Raw genomic sequence first — 23,328 nt, 5'->3', positions numbered from 1 at the left:
TCATGCTCCAGCTTCTTCTGTCTACATTCTACGCTTTTCACATGAAGCTGCAGGAACCTTTCAGTCTGTGAATCTTTGAATGCTGAAGGCCTTATTGAAGCTCATTTAAATTAATAACAGGCTTTCCATTGACTTCATTGGGCTTTGAATCAGACCTATGTAGGGAAAGTTTGAGTCAGTTAAAGCATTCTCTTCCTGGAGTGTAGTTTTAAACAGAAGAGATATGTATGATTTTTCCCATTTTCCCTAGCTTAGCTTCACAGACCCACAGCCAGGTTCTGAAACCTGTTTTAGGTTTTAAGCAAGTAAATTCTGCCTTTGATCTGATGTCCCTTGTCAACTCCTTTGTACAGTTGTCTTTGTGTAAAAATTATAAGCATCCACTTGTATATGTTACAACTGGCATATTTGCAAATTGCTGAAGGTGGTTTTCTGCTGATAAATGCATGGGAATAAGCTATACCATTATAAACACCCGTATACTGGTATAACAGCATCCGCACTATGGGGTTGTAGTACGTTTTAATCCGTTTCTAAACTGGTACAGTTAAAGCGGTGCAAAAAATGTATGTAGACAAACCCTTAGCTTGGTGCCTAGGCTGGGTCCTTCTGGGTTGGTGGGGGAAAGTCTCCTCTGCTGCTGTTATTCAGGTGATGGGGGATAGAGCAGAGTGATAGGTATGATGGTCTCTCTCGTGCTTCACACGTTGCATCTCCTCACCCTCGCGTCCCGCCCTGACACCAAATGGCGGGACTATCTAACGCCTGTGGAGGGTGAGGAGCCCCGGTGGGCCAGCCTTTATTCCACCTTAGTCCCAAGGCCCGCCGGGGACATTGGTTGGCGGCTCCTTCACGGAGCCGTGAGCACGGGCGTGTACCTGGCGCGGTTCACCCCTATTCCTGAGGCCTGCCCATTCTGCGGCATGAGGGAGATCCTGGCGCACACCTACCTCGAGTGCGCCAGGTTGCAGCCCCTGTTCCGGCTCCTTCAGAACCTCTTGTTGAGGTTCTGGCTGCACTTTTCCCCACACCTGTTCATTTATGCACACCCTATCCGTAGCCCCACTAAGTCGCGAGACCTCCTCGTCAACCTCCTCCTGGCTTTGGCTAAGCTTACCATCTATAATACCAGGGAGAGGATGTTAGACGAGGGGGTGCACTGCGACTGTGGGGCCTATTTCCGTACTTCCCTGGTCTCCTGTCTCCGGGCAGAGTTCCACTGGGCAGCGTCTGCTGGCTCCCTCGACACCTTTGAGGAGCAGTGGGCGCTGTCCGGGGTTCTCTGCTCGGTGTCCCCATCCAGTACCCTGATTTTGAACCTTTGACCCTCACTTCACTCCCTGTTTTTTCATTAGTTGTCCCAAGAGATTACTTGGTTCCTGGGTCTAGTGGTCTCTCCCGCTAGGCTGGGGGAGGTGCCTTTAGAAGTGGGCGGGTCAGCCCGCCCACCTCCCGGTTGCTACCAATAAGGCTCTGGGGAGTGCCGGGGACTGCCACAAGCCTCATGTGATTGCTTCCACAACAGCAGAGATACCTCCATGTGGTTTCCCACTTTCCATGGTTTCCCATTCTCCAACCTATGACAACAAAGATATCAGTGAACAACTTTTTATCATAAAACTTGGATACTGCTAATACATGTAAATATTTAATACTGCATCAGATCAGTACATCTTTTGTCCACGTTCATGGCAAGGTAATCAGAGAATCAATGTACTGCGTACATTGCCATGAATAAAACCATTATACAGTAGTATATTAAAATATGGGTTTTAATAGAGTTTTTTTATATCTGAAGTAAAATGTTGCTCAAAATTAAGTGTGCTTCATAAAGCCGATTAAATTATTCACACTTTATTGATTTTTAGAATTTCTAAGCTTACTGAAAAGAAAAAAAATATTGAAATTAAAAACAATAGTTTTTACTTGTATTTATATGTGATTGTAGCCATTCAAGGAAAAGAGTATGCTATGCTTTAGTGAGATTCTGGTCACTCTTATTTATTTTGCTCTAGTTTCATCTCAAGTGTACCAAAAAAGGAGATATCTGACTTTTAGGGCTTGTCCACATTACCTGCTGGATCAATGGGCAGCGATCGATCCAGCGGGGGTCGATTTATCGCGTCTAGTCTAGACGCGATAAATCAACTGCCGAGCGCTCTCCCGTCAACTCTGGTACTCCACCAGGGCAAGAGGCACAGGCAGAATCGACGGGAGAGCATCAGCCATCGACTTATCGCAGTGAAGAGACCGCAGTAAGTAGATCTAAGTACGTCGACTTCAGCTACATTATTCACATAGCTGAAGTTGCATAACTTAGATCGAACCCCACCCTCCGCCCCAGTGTAAACCATGCCTTATCTATTGAATCGTCTGACTTCCAAAGATGCCAAAGCTCAAAAGTCAAAGGTTGATGTTGAACTGGAAGGTTGGTCAGCTGAAATAAAGCATTCATTATCCTTCCATCTAACTTAATTGGTGACCTCATAACAGTGCCTTTTGTAACCTGATTTTAAACGCCCTCTTCATTCACAGAATTCTCAAGTAGACCCAAATAGTAAAAAGGCTGAGTCCATGTATGGTTATTTGGATAATTGTGCTATGGTGATTGAATCTGTCACTCTTTTTTTCACTATCTAGAAGAGGTGTTGTCATTTTGGGTAACCATTTTTTATTGAAAGAGGAGTATTTGCAGCTTGACTTGTTTTAATATCAGAAATACTGCAATATGTTGAGCTTTCCAATTTAATTGTGAATCCCAAACTATAACTAAATAATCTGCAGTGACTAATGTCCTCTACGAATTAGCTTTGTCCTTTTTATACAATGTCTGTATGAGGATTATGATTTGCTCACATTTTTGGTGGGTTTGACATGTGTGTGACAGAGAGTGAATTAGATGTTTTACACTCTTAAGGCATTATGTGACTTATGCTCTTTCCCTCTACACTCGTGCAAACCCCATGGGATAAAAGGGACTGACTGAAGAGAAGGCAGAGCATAAGGACTTTTTAAAACCTTGGTGATTAAGCAAGTCAGGGCACCCTGAATGAATGTAAAAGAGAATGGAAGAAGAGAAGGATGACATTACTAAATAAAGAAAAAATCCCACGCAGAGATGAATTGTGTGCCAAACCTCCAATCGCTTTGCTTGGAAGCTGCATCTTTTTACCTATCCTTCATCTGTATTTTTGTCTTTTAAGCAGATTTTGCATTCTGATACACGTAGGCGTCCCCCTGGGATCCAGGGAACTATGTATGGGTGCAAGGATCTTTCCGCATGCATCAAGTGGCAAATTCATTTTAAAGTTCTTTGGGGCCGGGGCCTCTCTTAGTTTATATCCAAACCACCTAACACACTTTGGACATGAAAACATAAGAGCTGCTGTATTGGGTCTGAGCATGGTCCAGCTTCCCCAGTATCCTGTCTCTGACAGTGGCCCATATCAGAGTTTCAAGGAGAATATACAGAACAGGGCAATTATGAAGTGATCTACCCTGTCTTCCATTCCTGGCTTCTGGTAGCCAAAGATTTAAGCTTGCGTCCCTGGCCACCGTGGCTACCAGCCATTGATGGGATTTATCTGCCATGAACGTATTCAGTTCTTTTTTGAGCTCAATTATACTTTTGTCCATCACAACATTCCATGGCAATGAGTTCCACAGGTTAGCTTTGGGTGAAAAAGTGCTTCCTCTTGTTTGTATTAAACCTGCTGCCTATTCATTTCATTGGGTGACCCGATGAATCATAGAAGATTAGGGTTGGAAGGACCTCAGGAGGTTATCTAGTCCAATCCCCTGCTCAAAGCAGGAATAACACCAACTAAATCATCCCATTTAGCTTCTCTCTGGAGAACATTTTTCTATTCATTTGATCCACACAATTCATGATTTTATAGACCTCTATCAGATCCTCCGCTTAATTGTCTCTTTTCTAAGCTGAAGAGTCCTATCTTTTTAGTCTGTCCTCGTATGGAAGCCGTTACATACCGTTAATCAACTTTATTGCCCTTCTTCAAACTTTTTCCACTTCTACTATATCCTTTCTGGGATGACCACAACTTAACACAATATCCAAGGTATGGGCACACCATGGGTTCATATAGTGATGTGATATGATATTTTCTGTCTTATTTTGTATCCCTTTCCTAATTGTTCCTAACATATGGTTAGCCTTTTTGAGAGCAGAAGTTTTCCGAAACTGTTCACAGTGACTGCATGATCTTTTTCTTTTTAATAACAGATTTATTGCAAACAGTTTGTATGTATTCGGAGCTCAATATTCGAAATTCAAGTTGTTGGTTAGTTGAAATTTGTCACATAAATCACATAATTATTTGTATTGTTTCTGATTCCTGATTAGATAAGTGTAACTCATAAAATCAGGAGGCCTTGAAGAAGACAGTGAAGCATTAACACTCTCAGGGAGCTGTAGCAATCCATGGAGAAGAGAACAGACAAGCAGAATTAGGGATTTTTTTTAGAAAATTATTAACTTTTTCCTTTCTAGCTCACACAGACTCTACCTGAGACATGAGTCCTAGAAGAATTAGGATACTGTAAAAAAGCACTGTCTTGGTGCAGAATTGCAAGTTAATTTTCCACATCACATTCACACAAAGTAATTGCACATGTATTCATGGTCCTAGCTGTGACATCTGTGGTCAGATCCTTGCCTGGCTTATTTAATTGCCTCTCTACTAAGGCTGTCTTCAGGGGTTTTGGAGAATGAAGTCCTAATATACCATTGCAATTTTATGACCTGTATTTGTGTAAGTCTATTGCAAAATTGATTTACACCTAGGTAAAACAGAAGTAATGCAGTGGTGAATAAGGGCCCCCGGTGACCCTGCTGTACCAAATAGCATTCCACCCTATGCAATAGATCACTTCTGTTGTGAACACTTTCACTTTCTGTGAGCATTCATGCAAGTATCACATACATTGATGAATGCATTGTGAAAAACAAACACATGTGAGTATGACTGAAGCAAATTAATTTTATGGTCAGCCAAAATACACCTGGAAATATTTGGCAGAATTCGACTATCCTCTACCCCATACCAAGTTTAACAAGAAACAAAATTTACCTTTGGTTTCAGGATTTCTACTCAAAGTTAGATCTTTTCCTCCTTTTATCAGATAATGTATCATCAAAAATGTTGTGTTTTATTGGCACCAAACAGTCAGTAACAGACATGCTAGAAAGTGCTGTGGGCTTGATTGTAACAAATGTCATTTTAGTAACTTTAATTGTGCCAGGAGGCTATAGCAGTTAAATTGGTTTCAGATTATTCCCCTTTCTAACTTCCCCTTTCCTCAATTAACTCGTAATTATTCACGGTGGATGTTACTTTTATTGCAATGCAGATATTGCTTTTCATTATGCGGTACTGTATTCTGGAATAGTTTTATGCTAAATATCTGACATCATCATCCTTCAACTATACCACAGTAAAGATTCAGTCAGTATTTCCGTCTTGAATCGAAGAGCTCTAGTTTTGAGCCAAAAACAGACATTTTGACATAATTCCATTTAATGAATGAATGCTCTAGAAGTTTTGGTTTTGTTCCAATGTGGAACAAAAACAAATTTTGAAATTTTGAAAGTTGCCTTGAAATGGAATTGTCATTTTCCAGACAGCTCTAGTCCTTTAATAGTTGCTGCAGCAGCTCTCTTTTGCAGTTCCGTGGCAGGCATCCTAAGATCTCTGGGCTTTGTCTGACATCAGCCGAAGAAATCCTACTTCCAAAAAGGGTGTTGGCATAGCAGAAAATGGCAACATTTTAATAAATAAATAAGGAGGTGGCTGAGGAGAAATAAGTTAATATGGTAATAGGATCAAAGGCTAAGACAATCCAATTGAGACACGACGGCAAGAAGATTAGTCAATTTTGAACTGGTCAATACTTGAGGTCAGGGGATGGGACACAAAACAAAATGCCAGATACAAGGGCAGTAGGTCTCAATTATGTACAGTACTTTACTTACATGCAACTTGTTCCAGTTTAATTACAGGGGACCCCTGTGTGGACACAGTTACTGTTTTACAACTGGTTGCCCTTAGGGCAAGCTAGACCAATATAAACCAAGTTTAAATAGACTTAAGTGTGTCTAAACACAAAGTTGTACCAATTTAACTAAATTGATTAAAAATAACACTGGTGTAAGTCTGTGGGTAGACCAGATCTAAATTTACTTCTCTCTCTCCCTCCCTCATTCTCTCTCAGTTGGCTGGTATTTTGGTCAAGATGATTTTATATATGTATAAAGTCTGTCTAGACCCACATTTGATAAAGATACACACTTACGTATAGTGTGAAGCTTAACTTTCACATTTTATGTCTCTTATTTTAAATTTTCTACCTTAATGGAAAAAATAACCTTAAATGTCCTATTTTTAGCTTAAAACTTAACGTTTTTGTTTACTGCGAGCCATTTTTGTGTTTGTGTACAAAAACGTTTGTCAGCAAACAAAAGCAAACTCATTTACAATTTTACAAAAAAGCAAAGAGTGGTATCAAAGAGACAGGCTGGAGCAAGCAATATAGTTAAGGTTGCAACTTTACTTCATTATAGCCACTATTTTCATTTGCTTCTAAGTTGTTTTTTTGTTTTGTTTTGTTAAGTTTCCTTTTTTTTTTCCTCAGTCCAAAGGCTGATTTACTTTTGAAAAGTTTGAAATAAATCCATTCTATTATTTGTGAACAGGAGATGCTTGAATGTCCTGCAGAAGAAAAGTTGGAGCCAATGAGGAGAATCAGTCATTGGGAGACATGGGATGCAGTCCTAGTCCATTAAAGCTAATGGAAAAACTCCAGTTGATTTCAGAGAGGCCTGAAAGTCAGTCAGGGTCATAAAAAAAGGTCTTTTGTACGTGCTTTGGATCAGCTGAAATGGGAAAGGAATGAGAATGAGGAAAGACAGAGGGGAGTGATTTGCATTAATCTCAATTACAGATTACCAGAGCTTTGTTCGTAGTGATGAGGGAGAGGCAGGGTTAATAGTTTTGTTGTTTCTTTTTTTAAAAAATCACCAAAAAAAAAAATCCTTTCACATTCTGAAGGTAAGAGTCAAAGCCACAAAAGCAAGGAAATATTCAGGTTCTTGCCTTGTCCTCCTTTGGTCCCTTCATTAGCTTCCCATCACCTACCAGCACAAGTTTACACTGCTATACCTACCTTGCCACTTCACCCCTCGCACACATAAACCTGTTTCCATCCATGACCATTTTCTCTGACCAGGCCACCTGATGAACTCCCCCTTTGTGTCCTCACTTCACTCACTTCTTCTGGCCCCCTTCTATGATGCTCCTCCCTGATCCTCTCTGCCGTGCCTCCATTCTCTTCTTCTAGACCCTCTAGAAACACACTTCTTCCAGGATAGCTTTACCCTATGTGATGGAACTATATGGAGTGTGCCCCATTCCACTGATGAGTCGCACTGCCTTGTATTGTTCCCCTCTGTGTCTGCACATGGTAATGTGCCCAGGAAGGACCTAGCCTTATTTTTCTGTCTAAAATGCCTAATGCATTTTGAGCTCTATACAAATTAGAAATAATAATAAGTTCAGAGTTAAGAGCAAAGCTTGAACTCCTGGATATCACAAGGATGTCTTTGACATTAGAGAGCAAATTTTGGGCCTTTGCTGTTTTTGTAACATTATCGTTAAGAAACCAGCCTGAATAAAGACTCCAGATCCAAATACTCCATATTCAGCTCATGGAAGTGATCTTGCTTCTATAATGGAGTGAATTAAATTCCAAGATATGAACTCAACCCCAGTGCACCCTTCCACTCAACACAATATTAATCACAATCCAGTTCTGAATTGTGGAGCTTGGACTCGCGTAACTGATGTCACGTAACTCACTCTGATAATGTCCGGACCATTGATTTATGTAGCAAAGGTGTTTTAACATTTCTTTGCAACCTCATACACAGCTCTACAAAAGCTTTTCGTCTAAAGTGTTTTCCTTTCAATTTTTTTCTGGTTTGACATCTGTTGGGAACTAAAGTGTGACTTATAATAAAATAGTTTTACCAAAAAGGCTGTGTCTACACAAGCTGCACCTTCCAAACAGAAAAACCCTTTTTTTTCTAGTAGGATTACTGATTAACATTAAATAGTTCTGACACCATAAGTGAATGTTTACTCTGGTATGAATGAACTGTAGGAAGTAATTTATGTGTATTATTGTGCATTGCAAACAGACCTGTTTGCTACATAGATTATGCTGTTCTTTTTAGCTCTGATCTTGCAAGTTATATTGAATTCAGTGAGGCTCTGCATGAGTATATGGGTTCATTTGCACATTGTTACTTAGGATTGGGGCCTTGATCTTTCCCATCACCTAATTTATTTGGTAGTTTACTCATAAATATATATTTTATAGACAATATTTGTTATCCTTACAGCTCCAATACACAAACAATAATACAAAATGCACAACTTTCTAATTTAAAGTTTATATACAGTCAAGTGTGTGTGTGTGTGTGTGTGTATATATATATATGTATATATGTATGTGTATATATATATACTTAAAAAAACAATTTGTTGCTTTTCAGTTGTCAATTTGTTTGTTCATTATTCATAATTGTTATGTACTAGAATCAGCATAGAGTAAAATATGAACCTTAAATTTTTAAGAAAATATTTGTCTGTAAAGTCCTGAAATTTTTCCAAAGCTTAATTAGATGGATCACATTGAATCCATTATGGCGATATCTTGAGGCAACATAATTAAATTATTTGGTAAGGTAATCAGTCTTTGCATATATCACAGCAGAGTAATTGAATCACTGTAAGATCTAAATATATATTATGTGTGTCTCCGGTTTTCTTTTCAATGTACACTAAATTCATCCCACTTATAAAATCCATTAAATAAATTGGTCCCAAAACGTATATGCTGACAAAGATAGCTAATGCAGACATACATGTTTGTGCAAACCCTCCAGAATGCTTGATAGAGATCTTGTAGGTGCTTGTCTCTATCCGAGGGATTGGAGCAAATGCGGTTATATCTTAGAGCTTGGCTGTAGACAATGGATCGTGTGGTGTGTCACAGCTAACCTGGTGGCTGAACTTTGTGATTTTGTCCTCACCCACAACTATTTCACATTTGGGGACAATATATACCTTCAAGTCAGCGGCACTGCTATGGGTACCCGCATGGCCCCACAATATGCCAACATTTTTATGGCTGACTTAGAACAACGCTTCCTTAGCTCTCGTCCCCTAACGCCTCTACTCTACTTGCGCTACATTGATGACATCTTCATCATCTGGACCCATGGAAAAGAAGCCCTTGAGGAATTTCACCATGATTTCAATAATTTCCATCCCACCATCAACCTCAGCCTAGATCAATCCACACAAGAGGTCCATTTCCTGGACACTACTGTGCTAATAAGCGATGGTCACATCAATACCACCCTATACCGGAAACCTACTGACCGCTACACTTACCTACATGCCTCCAGCTTCCATCCAGGACACACCACACGATCCATTGTCTACAGCCAAGCTCTAAGATATAACCGCATTTGCTCCAATCCCTCGGATAGAGACAAGCACCTACAAGATCTCTATCAAGCATTCTTAAAACTACAATACCCACCTGCTGAAGTGAAAAAACAGATTGACAGAGCCAGACGAGTACCCAGAAGTCACCTCCTACAAGACAGGCCCAACAAAGAAAATAACAGAACACCACTAGCTGTCACCTTCAGCCCCCAACTAAAACCTCTCCAGCGCATCATCAGAGATCTACAACCTATCCTGAAAGATGATCCTTTACTCTCACAGATCTTGGGAGACAGACCTGTCCTCACTTACAGACAACCCCCCAACCTAAAGCAAATACTCACCAGCAACCACACATCACTGAACAAAACCACTAACCCAGGAACCTATCCTTGTAACAAACCCCGATGCCAACTCTGTCCACATATCTATTCAAGTGACATCATCATAGGACCTAATCACATCAGCCATACCATCAGGGGCTCGTTCACCTGCACATCTACCAATGTGATATATGCCATCATGTGCCAGCAATGCCCCTCTGCCATGTACATTGGCCAAACCGGACAGTCTCTACGCAAAAGAATTAATGGACACAAATCTGACATCAGGAATCGAAATACTCAAAAACCAGTGGGAGAACACTTTAACCTGTCTGGTCATTCAGTGACAGACCTGCGGGTGGCTATATTACAACAGAAAAACTTCAAAAACAGACTCCAAAGAGAGACTGCTGAGCTAGAATTGATATGCAAACTAGACACAATCAACTCCGGTTTAAATAAGGACTGGGAATGGCTGAGCCATTACAAACATTGACTCTATCTCCCCTTGTAAGTACTCTCACACTTATTATCAAACTGTCTGTATTGGGCTAGCTTGATTATCACTTCAAAAGTTTTTTTTTTTTTTTTTTTTTCTCTTAATTAATTGGCCTCTCAGAGTTGGTAAGACAACTCCCACCTGTTTATGCTCTCTGTATGTGTGTATATATATCTCCTCAATATATGTTCCATTCTATATGCATCCGAAGAAGTGGGCTGTAGTCCACGAAAGCTTATGCTCTAATAAATTTGTTAGTCTCTAAGGTGCCACAAGTACTCCTGTTCTTCTTTTTACATATATTTGTGTGTTTTTTGAGAAGTGCTAGGGTCAGGGGCGGCTCTGTTTTTTGCCGCCCCAAGCATGGCAGTCAGGTAGCCTTCGGCGGCATGCCTGCAGGCGGTCCGCTGCTCACGAGGATTCAGCGGCGTTTCTGCGGGTGATCTGCCGGTCTCGCACCTTCGCCGTACCCGCTGCCGAATTACCAGCGAAGCCACGGGACCGGCTGCCTCACTGCCGCCCTCATGATGACCGACATGCCGCTTCTTCTCCCCCCCCGGCTTGCAGCCCCAGGCACGAGCTTGCTGTGCTGGTGTCTGGAGCCGTCCCTGGCTAGGGTCATACTGCAAAATGTGTACATATAAAAAGGGGAGAAGAAGAGTTTAGTGTAAGACCAAAGAAGAATAACAAAAGTAATTTTATACTTTATTCTACTATTAAAGATTATTAGGCAAATGGAATATCACTCTAGTTTTTAGACTCCGTAATAAGACTCTCTCCCATACACCGTCATACATTTTCTTTAAATTTCTAAGTGACAGTGCTACAGCAGGTATCTGGTCTGTCTATCATGTATAGGTATTTGTACCATGCTCATCACAATGGTATTATCAGAATGTCTTAAGAAATTAAGTAAATGCAAGCAGGTAGTCTATATATATATAGAAACTCCTTTCCTATCTTGCTGTGTACATGCACCTGGGGGATTGTTTCCCTTAATTGTGAGAGAAATGTGGCAAAGACAGGGGGGTCTTCCATTTTGTTCAAATGTAGATAAGACTCTTAATTCCTGTGAAAGATATTTCCAGCTGCCAATACATCTTGTGTCCCTAACTTTAGTGTCTTAAATTTTCTGTTGCTTGCTGTTGAAATCTAGAAAAGGTAATTAAGTTTATTATCTGTATCCTAATGTGGATTCTACTTTACAGATTGCTATTGTGCAAAAAGAGAGAGGCCATTAGAAAAAGGCATTGTGACTGGTCTTGATTATTGCACATGCCTTGAAAAGTAATAAAATCTACAGTATGTACAGTCTGCTCAAAGGTCATGTTCCTTTGCCCACGGTTTAGCTTGACAGTCTAATAGCATCAATTAAGCAATTTACAGATGGAAGATAATGCTTGTCTCAAAAGTAGAGACCAGGAGGCTACAGAATAATATGTTTTATTCTTTGACACCAAGAATATGTAGAGACCTACTTATCCTACTTCAACGCTTTTTATTTTTAAAGCTTCTCAAAACAACACCTGCTACTATTTGAGAAGTTTCTTGTTTTAGAAAAGTAGTAAATTGATACAGGTCCTAATTTATCATTTTAAAGCAGAGCATAGGACTAGACAACTTCAAAACATTTTTCTCAAGCACAACATATGTACTTTGGGCCACTGGCCCATAAGTAAGATGGTGAATGGTTGATAATTAGTTTACAGTGTGTCTTGCCTGAACTAATAGTTAAGATACAGTTTAATGCTAAATATATAACATTAAGACACTGGGACTTTAAAAAGTAATTAATTTGCACTTTTTGTTAATGAAATGAATTTTTAATGTTCACTTGATTATCTTGTGGTATTTTAAAGAGAAGTGATTTTATCCAAAACATTGCTTCTGTTTCTTTTATTCTGCATATGCTAATTTACATGATTAATTTTGAGAACATCTGCATATAATTCTGTATGCTTAACAGTGGTGAGATCACACTGCTTTTCAAATAACTGCTACAGCTTTCACTTTCCAGATAGTCTCAGATTTGTATCTAATTGCGATGCCAAATTTACAAAGGTGCCAAAGTATAAGTGTGTAATTATGTAATTTTCTCTTGATCTTTCAGAGTCTTCCTGCGAGCAATTAATCAGTATGCAGATATGCTAAACAAAAAATTTCTTGACCAAGCCAACTTTGAGTTACAGGTAAGAGAAAATATAAACAGTATATTTGGTACTAATGTTAATGTTTTAATAAATTTCAGGTACAAACCAATAGTTTTGATATATCTATTTGTTGTTATGCATCTCTTCCTTGCAGTGTGAACGCTGAATTTATGCAATGTCTTCTGTGACATGCTAAACTAAACAAATAACCCAAACAGCTCTATACTTTGAAGAAACTGGCATCCAGATCCAAATGTCATGGCCTGTCCCCGCTCTTTCTGGAGCCAGGTTGAGCCAAAAGCCTGGATTTGAATAGCAATGATTTTTGAGATTAAGAGCCAGATTAAGACATTCCAGGGCTTTAGACGCGGGAACAAGGGAGGTAGGTTCCCTCTCCCCTCCGAAGAAACAGGGGTGGCAGCAGATTCTTATCACCCCTGGAGAAGGAGGGGTGGCAGCACATAGGGCTTCTTGCTACTTACCCCAGCAGCTGAGGTGTATCTCCTTGGGCAGATAGCACTCCCTTTCCTCCTGCCATGCACAGTATTCTCTGCTGGTGTTGTGTTGGTGGGGTAGCCCAGAACAGTCAGTCTTGGAGTTAGCACTCCATTGAAGTGCATGGAGTAGGTCCCCGTTTTAGAGCCATTGTTTCAGGCTGTCTGCAGACTCAGATAGACATGTCTGCGTCAGTCACACAAATTTCAAACTTTTCTTCCCAATCATGAGGACAAGAAACTTACTTGCAAAAATAAAAGATGCTATTTTGATCTAATCACATTATTCCAGGAGCTGGGGAATTAGGCACAAGCCTATAATGCCTATACCATAACCACTAGTCCTGTTTGAGAAAACGTTTAAACATCCAGATGCAAACTTTGCAACTCAGGCCCGTCTGAAATCTAAACTACAACAGGAACCTATTAAATTTAAAAATAATTCAGTTTTTGAGATGATTATAAAAAATTTTAATGAGTCAAACTGTCAGGTGAGTATGAGAAGTATGGGCCAGGGGCTCAAAAACTGGGGATGTAGTTGCATTCCTCAATTAAGGATGGAAGCATTGTAGGCTATATTCTGATTTAGAGGTGTCCTGTTGGGTCTCCAAAATGTCATCTGAGGGCTACAAACTTTCAGATTTAGGGGCCCTCTGACTTTGGCACAAAGCTGCATCTTCCTTTCCATTTAGATGTGTATTTGTGGAAACAATGACTGATTTAGAAATGGCATCAGACATCGATAGATTCATTGACTAAGTCCAGAAGGGATTGTGATCATCTAGCCAGACCTCCTGTACAACACAGGCCATATGACTTAATTGAATTATTTTGTGTTTGAACTGGAACATATCTGTTTAGAAAAACAGCCCATCTTCATTTAAAAAATGCAAGTGATGGGAAATCCACCACAGTTCTTGGTAAATTGTTCCAATGGTTAATTACCCTCATTTAAAAAGTTGCTGTTTATTTCCAATCTGGATTTGTCTAGCTTCAACTTCCTGCAAGTAGATCTTGTTGTACTTTTGTCTGCTAGACTGAAGAGTCCATTATCAAATTGTTGTTCCCCATGAAGGTGTCCCTGCCAGCAGGTATATGGGATCTTGGCGAGCAATTACCACACAGGTGGGGTGCCAATTAATTTCTTTATTAAAGGAAAAAGGAAGTGGTGGGAATTTAACAATGAAATACGATGGGATGGGGTCTATAGGGTGTTTACAATAGACAATGATGGGGGGGGTCTTCTAGTAAATGGGATGGGGGGTTCGATGGTGGAGTACAATACAGTGGGGTACAATACAGTTGGTAACCAATTAACACTGAAGTATAAATGTAACAGGTAGCTAACAATTTCTATGTAAAGAGTGTGTCACAGCAGCATATAACCAACTAACAGTATGGGTAAAATGGGTTAAATAACCAACAACTTTAGGTAAAAATGTGTCACAGTGGTGTAAATGTAAAATGTGAGGTGTGTTAGAGAGAAAAGGGGTAACCAATGGGGTTTTATGCTAGAAAGAGAGAGAGCAGACAGGCTGTAAGTTTAAACAGCAGAGAGGAAGAGAGAGAGAAAGAAAGTGGTAGAGAAGTGAGGTTGGGGGATGGGGGAAGAGGAGCACGTGGTGGAGGGAGATTTAAACTCAGGGAGACACAGGACAGACAGGCTGCAAGTTTAAACAGCAGAGAGACAATTATACAAAACACAGCAAAATCTTATCTATGATTTAACTTAACCAAAACTACACAAATTAGCAAGTAACAAAACACAATGCAACAATTCTTTAAGCCTAACTTACAGGGTACAATGCAAGCAATTTTCTAAACCTAACTTAACTACAGCTATGCAAAATGAAATTACAACTTATCTAGACTAAAGGACAAAATCTAACCTAATGGGTGCACCTTATACTAGGGGTAGTTCCAGAGGGCAGAGTGGTGTGTGCCCAGGATACAGCTCCAAGGGAGGAGGGGGATTTAACTAGTGGTGGCTGCAAGCTGGCAGCCCAGGATACAGTCCAGGAAGGTACAGGCTTATTTCTAGCAGCAAAGGTGCTGCAAAGCAAGAAACAGATTACAGATACAGACCAAGGAGTTTAAGAGAGCTTTTAAGACACAGACCAAGGTTTAGCTTGAGTCTGTGTGCTGGGGAAACAGAGCCAGCAGCTAAAGTAATAAAAGTATAGAAAGTTTCACAGAGGGATTCTTACCAGTCCCCAAGGCAGCAGCAAAGGCAGAAGCAGCAACAACATCAGAAGAAGCAAGGAGGGCTTGGTACGGTCTTGATAATCAGGAGGTCTCTCAGGCAGCAATTCGTTCTTCGTGGGAGGGGGGGTTAAAAACGGGGGTACGCTCAAAAATAAAACAAGAGCGGAGAAAGGACCCCCCAGAACCCCTGGCTGATCAGACCAGGTAGCAATGCAGGAACCTTTCTGATGTTTGTTTAAAAAATGCCTGTTCTTAAAGGCAATCTCAGGCAGTTTCCCCACCTGTCCCTGATAGGCTCCTTCTGTCACAGGGGAGGAGATACAGGGAGAAACTGCAGGTGAGCATAGAGACGTGCCTGGGCAGAGTCCTGGACCATAGGCGTGAGTTCACATCTCAGGACTCAAAAGCACATGAGGCCTATGACTCATGCCCAGGATCTCAAAAACACATTAGGTCTTGCAGCTCTGGACATTGCCTACCCTACACCAAGCCCAGGTTTAACAAGGTGATAACAGGACCAACCCTTTGAACAGGGCAGTGGTCCCACTTAGCACGCGGCACAAGTGGCCATCCCTTTGAGAAGGGCAATGGCTCTTAAATTAATTGGAGATATCCGATCTCCTAGAACTGGAAGGGACCTTGAAAGGTCATCAAGTCCAGCCCCCTGCCTTCACTAGCAGGACCAAGTACTGATTTTGCCCCAGATCCCTAAGTGGCCCCTCAAGGATTGAACTCACAACCCTGGATTTAGCAGGCCAATGCCCAAACCACTGAGCTATCCCTCCCCTTGGTAAACAACTTAAGGGGCCCTCCCTTTGAGAAGGGCAGTGGCCCTGGTAAACAACTTAACAGCCAGGGAGGGGCAGCCACAGGAGGAGAACAAAAACAAAATGGAGTAAGGGGACAGCTGTAAGAAACAAAATGGAATAGGGGGAAAGCTGTAACAGACAGAAGGTACAGTACTTATAAGCTGTGTCACCACTTAACCTTCTAGGGTTACCATATTTCAACAATCAAAAAAGAGGACGGGAGGAGCCCCGCCCTAGCCCCGCCCCCGTCCTGTCCTAGCCCTGCCCCTTCCACTCCCTCCCACTTCCTGCCCCCTCAGAACCCCCAACCCTCCCCCCCACTCCTTGTCCCCTGACTGCCCCCTCCTGGTACCCCTGCCCCTAACTGCCCCCCAGGACTCCACCCCCTCCCTAAGCCTCCCTGCCTCTTGTCCCCTGACTGCCCCCTCCTGAGACCTTCCCCACATCCTAACTGGCCCCCTAGGATCCTACCCCCTACCTGTCCCCTGACTGCCCCAACCCTTATCCACACCCCCACCCCCTGACAGCCCCCCCCCAGAACTCCTGACCCATCTAAACCCCTCTGCTCCCTGTCCCCTGACTGCCCCCTCCTGGGACCCCTGCTCCTAACTGCCCTCCAGAACCCCACCCCCTACCTAAGCCTCCCTGTTCCTTATCCCCTAACTGCCCCTTCCTAAGACCCCCTCCCGTATCCTGACTGCCCAAAACCTTACACCCCCAATCCCCAGACAGCCCCCCCCGAACTCCTGACCTATCCAACCCTCCCCCCTGCTCCCTGTCTCTTGACTCCCCCCCTTCCCCCCCCACGAACCTCCCTGCCGCTTCTCTGGCCCCCTGGCCTTCTTACTGTGCTGTAGAGCGACGCGCTCGGCAGCGGGGGAGGGGAGCAGGGTCGGAGCTCCAGACTGCCAGAGGCCGGGAGGCCGTTCGCCGGCGATCTGCGAATGCAGGGAGGGGGGGAGGGAGGGAGAGAGAGGAGGGGACTGGTCTCAAGTTTCAGGGGAGAGGAGGGGGAAGTGAAGGAAGGGCTCTGGCTGCCGGAGCCCGTGCGAGTGGCACGATCCGGCCGGCTGCCCTGTAAGCCCCGCATGCTCTGCATGGGGGGGAAATCCGGACATTGACAAATTCCCCCCGGACACTATTTTTAACTCAAAAAAGCCGGACATGTCCGGGGGAATCCGGACGAATGGTAACCCTATAACCTTCTCTTTGTTAAAATAAACAGACCCAAAAGACCTCAATCATTAAAACACATGATTTCCAATACTTTAATTGTTCTCATGGTTCTTCTTTGAACCATTTCCAATTTGTCAACATCCTTCTTGAATCGTGGACACCACAAATGGGACAGAGTATTCCATTAGTGGTTGCCCCAGTGCCAAATACATTGGTAATATATAACCTTTCAACTCCTACTTTATATTACCCATTTCTATAGCCAAGGATTGCATTAGCCCTTTTTGGCCAGTGTTGCATTGTGAGCTCATGTTCAACTGATTATCTACCATGACCCCCAAATCTGTTTGAGTCACTGCTTCCCAGGATAGAGTCCCCTAAACTGTAAGGATGGCCACCTTCTTGATCCTAGATTTATGACTTTACATTTCACTATATTAAAACACACTGTGTTTGCTTGAGCCCAGCTTACTCAGTGATCCAGATCACTCTTTGTCAGTGACTTGTCCTCTTCATTGTTTAGTACTCCCCCCAATCTTTGTGTCATCTGCAGAATTTGTCAGTGATGATTATGTGTTTTCTTTCAGGCCATTAATAAAAACGTGAAATAGCGTAGGGCGAAGAACTGATCCCTGTTGGACCTCATTAGAAATACAGCCACTTGAGGATGACTTTCCATTTATAATTACATTTTGAGACATATAATTTCACCAGTTTTGAATCCATGTAATATGTGCTGCATTGATTTTGTATCATTGTAGTTTATTAATCAAGAAGTCATGTGGTAACATTCAGTTTCTGTATTTCTTTCATCTTTTCTTTTCTAAGATGTTTTGCTTTCTGATTCTTTCTGTTTTGCCCCCAGCTTATTTTCTCCTCTGCAGTCTATCTTGTTCTTCCCTAAGGTTGTCTGCCTATCTTTTTCTCGTATACATACAATACGTGCACACGCACAAACACACATGCTCACCTTTGATATTTCTTTATAATCCTTTTTTATTAATTCATTAGTTTTCTTCTATTTTTGAATTGTAAATTTTTTTCTTGGCTTGTTAAATCTGTTCTGCCAATTCCCTTCTCAGTGTTCTACTCTTCTCCACAACAAGAAATGGCTCAAATGCTAAATTGCCTTTTTTCTTCTGAAAGTGAAGGGCCCCAGAACTTCCCCATATCTTATTCCTCAAAATTATCACAAAGCCTTAAAGGCCTGAGTATTTCCCAGTCCCTTTCTTATTAGCACTAATTGTGTTGAACTCACACATCATTTCTTCCAGGTGGTCCTAGTCAGTTTCACTCCACTGCCTTTCTCCTTGCCTGGAAAACTGCTGTGTGAGCACAGGAAGCAGTGCGACTGAAAGACTGCTTCTTGTTTTGAGTAACAGGAAAAATCCTGTTCAGTGTTGGAAATGCGGTGGCCTGCCATGTGTGACACTCATTTTCATTTAGTTAATTTTGGTAGGTTTAGTTGCAAGGAGATAAGTCACAAATGACATTGCAGCAGATGAAAGGTGAAAGGAGCGGACTAACATGTCTGTAGTGGAAATCATACTTTTATTCTGATTTATCACGATATATTCTTATGCCATTGTCATAATGTAAGCAAAGAAACATTCCCTCTTCTCCACCCTAGCATCTGTGAAGTCTCAGTCAGTAGAACAGTTCTGGGTGGTAAACAGCAAGGTGAATCTAGGTTGTCTGCACTTGAAATCAGAGTTAAGTGTTTCTTGCTCTGAGCAGTTTTCTACCTAATTGTGGCAAATCTCATATATGGGCCAAATTCGCTGCTTCTGCAGTTGGCAGTTTTGCGTGTGTGGGGTGTGAGAGAAGGCACAACTGCAACATGGAGTTTCAGTCAACCTGAATTTCCAGAGCTATTTGAAGAACTTCAAGTGAAATCTACTCATAGACTTTAAGGTCAGAAGGGACCATGATCATCTAGTCTCATTGGAGCCAGGCACCTTTCAGGTCTGTTATTAGAGAAAGAAGGTCAACAAATTTTGAGGTCAAGATTCCAGTGTATCTCAAAGAAGTGATTATTGGGGCCATCAAGCCATGTCTTGACACTGATAATCGTCCTCATTACAGCCCTGCTCTCACGTTCCTTTTTGATGGAAAGTTAGGCCTTGCCTAGATGAGAAAGTTGCACCTATTTAACTTAAGGTATAATTTTTAAACCAATTTAGTTACATTGGTGTAAAAGGCTGTGTGAATGCCCTTATTTTGGTTTAAACAAACCTTATTTCAGTTCATTTTAAATTGTTTAGAAATCTGTTTAAGATAAACCATTCAGAACACAATAAGCATGTCTACGCACTGTTTTGTCCCAGTTTAATTAAATTAGTATAAAATCACACCTGAGGTTAAAATCAGTGCAACTTTCTCGTGTAAACAAGCTGTCATTCAGAATGTTGTGGTATGGTAGCTCTGGTATTATCTAGTGATCTCAGATTTCCTGGACCTATTTCAATTTGATTTATGACATGACTGTCCTAGATAGTCCTGGTCTGGTTGGTAAATGATCTCTGGGTAAAGAACAATAGAAAAATGTCCTTGATGATTATTTTAAATCTCTATGAGTGTTCACCACAAGGAATTGCCTTGGTTATGAGCCCATGTAGGTATAGATGGCAGTGGCACATTGGGTGTCTCCATTAGTTTCTCTGAGATGATCCAGCTCTTCTCCAAGAATTCTCCTATGAGGAATACTGCAGGATTCTGTTCATTCATCCCTCCTGCTACTGTGAAGTTACTAGGAGAGATGGTGAGGTAGTTTGGTTTGCTCTTCCATCAATATGCTGAAGATACTCAACTCTAAGTTACCTTTTCATCAGACTCGGACAGTGCAGTCTCTCAATTTTACTAGCGTCTGCCTGAGTGTGAAGTTTGGATGAAGACACACGGGGAAGTTAGTGCTCAGTAAGCTAGGGTGTGAATTTAGAGTGCACTAGCTAGTCAGCAGTAACTCCCTATGTGGACACTCCCTATGTGGACACTGTGCACAAAGGGTGCCCTGGTATGGGGGAGGCAGGTAGAGGGTGTGACAGAGCAGAGTTCATCTATGCCTATCCTCTACTAGCATAGGACCCATTAAAAACCCTATGCCAGCTGCATCACTTAGAGCACCCTGGGAGCTGCTGAATGTCGTGTTGAATCTGGGGCTAGCCCAGAGAACTGGTGAGCCATAACCGGACTCCTTCCCTCCTCTCCCTTTAGGAGATAGTACGAGATACCCGACTAAACTAATGTATTTTGTTTGTGTCACCTAGAGATTTCTTTATAGTAGTAGACTTTTAAAAATCGATTAAATATTTTTATAGAGTATTGAAAAATGTATATTTCCAATAAGTAAGCTGTACATTATGTCTGCCACCGCAAAAAATAAATACACTGATGTTGCACAACCTTTGCAGCGCTGGGAGACCTGTTGCCAACTTCCCAAGAGCTTGAGGGCCCTACCTAATTTGCATATAAATTTAGTTTTTAATCAGATAAGTGCATGCACTTTATTTATTTATTTATTTATTTATTTATTTATAGAGCTCTGTGAGTATGCAGAGTGCTTCAGAAAATACTTAGGAAAATGCTTTGAGGTCTGCAGTGGATAGTGTATCAAAAGGAGCAAACACTGGTAATAGTTCTCTGAAACCAAATTGTGAGGTAGCCACACACAGTGGAATGCGGGCTGGAGACTGTTAACATTATTACAGGTTTGTGATTTGTTGAGATTCCTTATAGGAAACTTCTTTTGATAGGTACTAGTGGAGTTCCTCAAGGATCAGCCTTGGGACTGATTATATTTAATACTTTCAATAATGACCTTGGCACAAAAAGGAAGAGTGTGCTAATGAAACTTGCTGATGACATGAAGTGGGGAGGCATAATCAATACAGGGAAGGATTGGAATATTATACAGGAGGAACTGCCTGACTTAGAGGATTGGATGAATAGAAATGGGATGAAATTTAATAGTACAAAGTACAAGTTTGTGCATTTAGGGACTGATAACAAGAAATTCTGCTATAAGCTGGAGGCTCATCAGTTAGAAACACCAGAGGAGGAGAAGAACCTGGATGTATTAGTCGATCATCGGATAACTAAGAGCCACCAATGTGATGTAGCCATGAAAAAGGCAAATGTGATCGTAGGACATATGAGGCAGGGTATTTCCAGTACAGATAGGGGAGTGTTAATGCCATTATACAAGGCATTAATAAGACCTCATTTGGAATACTGTGTACATTTCTGGTCACCCAAGTTCAAGAAAGATTACTTCATACTGGAACAGTGGCTTAGAAGGGCTATTAGGATGAACAGGTGAATGGAGAATCTATCTTAGGACAGGAGCTAAAATATAAACAGTATGGAGATGGACTAAGATCTCTTCAAGAAGGCGATGTCTATTTTTTCTATTAATATTTATGTGCATAAATTATGTATTTTAAGATGTTTTGTAGGTGTGTAGAAGAACACTTCAGAGATTTAATAGTATTTATTCTTGTCATCTCTCTGATTTTCAGCTTTGGAACAACTACTTCCACCTGGCTGTTGCTTTTCTTACACAAGAATCTTTACAACTGGAGAATTTTTCAAGTGCTAAAAGAGCCAAAATACTTAACAAGTAAGTCCTATTCCCAATATAAAATAATGGTCAAGAACTTGAGGGACTATTAACATAATTTTACTTTGGTTCCTTAGATAAATCCATACAAATTTAGATGTAATCGTGATGTACTGAAATGTTGGTTTTAAAACTATGAATCAAATATAGCATATGTTCCTAGCAGTGAATCAAGGTTTGAAATGGCTTATGCTGCAGAATGTTCATAGTCAAGACTTTCAGAAGTATGAACATATTCTAAAAGTAGATTTTTTAAATCCTCTTTAGGTTTGTGCTTATTCTAATCTCATTTCACTTGTATTCTTTATTGCCTAATTCCTAAAGGCCTTTTACAGTGAAACTTCATTACTACAGTCAGTGTCACTGTGATATCCCTGAAGAATGTTTTGTTGCATAGCTGCAGACTTGTATGGTTTCCTGGTCAAAAGGGATTATATTGCTACCTCTGGACAGGGAATTTGAACTGTCTGGATTGAAGTTCTAAATTTCACAGCAAATAAGACCTGTCAAAAGGAGAAGACACAAAGATTTGGGAACACAGAGGATTTGCCCACTGTATTACTGTCTCCATTTATTTAAATTCAGGTATAGTGTGCCCTTCCTTCACTGAGCAAACAAGTTAGAGACAATAAAAATCAATCTAGTGGTTTTAAACAATGTGTGTGGACTCTTTCAAAATCCAAATATTTGTAATAAATTAGTGCAAAAAATCTGAATTTAAATTTTCAACCAAAACACTGCATTAATGGCACACATGCTAGGAAGTTCAATATTATGGTTCCCTCACCACATCTATCTCAGCACCCTTGGGCTTGTGTAGTCTTTTGTATCACTGTTAGTTTTGCCTGACAGCATAGAAGTGCAGTGTGTCTGCATTATGGTAAGAGGCAGCATAGCTCAGTGTAGTGCTACTCAACCTGTGGGGCATTTCTTTAATTGGTTCATGAAGAACCCCCTTATGGGTTGGGCTGTCTAGATGAGGGGAGGTAAAGTCCCAGCAAAAATCCAGTGAGAGTATCCAGTAGAGATCTGGGAGGGGGAGGGAAAGAGCAATTCACACAGGTCCCCTCTACTTTCTGCTACTTTCCCCCCTGTTCCACCCCACCCCAGCCAAACTAGAGCTCCTCCCTTTCCTAATTCTCTGTCCTCCTGCCCACACAGCACTCAGCTGAAGCAAGGAAACCTTTGTTGCTAGGACCTGTAGAGCTAGCTTCACAGCCTTTGAAACCAGTGGTGCCCAGAGTTGAATGCCTTGCTGTTGGAGGACCCTCCTACCCAACAGTCCCCCATTTAGCACCAGCCCTCACCCCATAAAATGTCCACGAAATCATGTCATGGCCCAAACCTCAGAGCCCTTTTAGGCTACAACCAGATGGCAGCCATAAGTAGTATGGGAGGCAACAGGTAAGGTTCATCATTAGGATTAAATGTGCTCACATTTTTAAGGTTGAATCTTTATTTCAACCAAAGGAAAGATCAATTACTCCTCCTTGGCATCTAAATCATAGTTTTTTCAATCTG

The 23,328-nt window shown here is 41.4% G+C and overlaps 1 protein-coding gene across 2 annotated transcripts in view; it reads left to right on the top strand.

Moving 5' to 3' along the window:
• The window catches only part of DOCK1 (dedicator of cytokinesis 1), a 538,667-nt gene that overhangs the window by 384,572 nt on the left and 130,767 nt on the right, over positions 1–23,328 (top strand). For both annotated transcript variants that reach the window (XM_065552235.1, XM_065552233.1), the window contains exons 30-31: positions 12,466–12,544; positions 21,707–21,807. In XM_065552235.1, the coding sequence (XP_065408307.1) occupies positions 12,466–12,544; positions 21,707–21,807 (180 nt within the window). The remainder of the gene's footprint in view (positions 1–12,465; positions 12,545–21,706; positions 21,808–23,328) is intronic.

Source organism: Chrysemys picta, chromosome 7 (assembly GCF_011386835.1).
Source record: "Chrysemys picta bellii isolate R12L10 chromosome 7, ASM1138683v2, whole genome shotgun sequence".
NCBI classification, from domain to species: Eukaryota; Metazoa; Chordata; order Testudines; family Emydidae; genus Chrysemys; species Chrysemys picta.
Note: the sequence above shows the minus strand (reverse complement) of the source record. Positions and strands in the feature narration are given on the sequence as shown.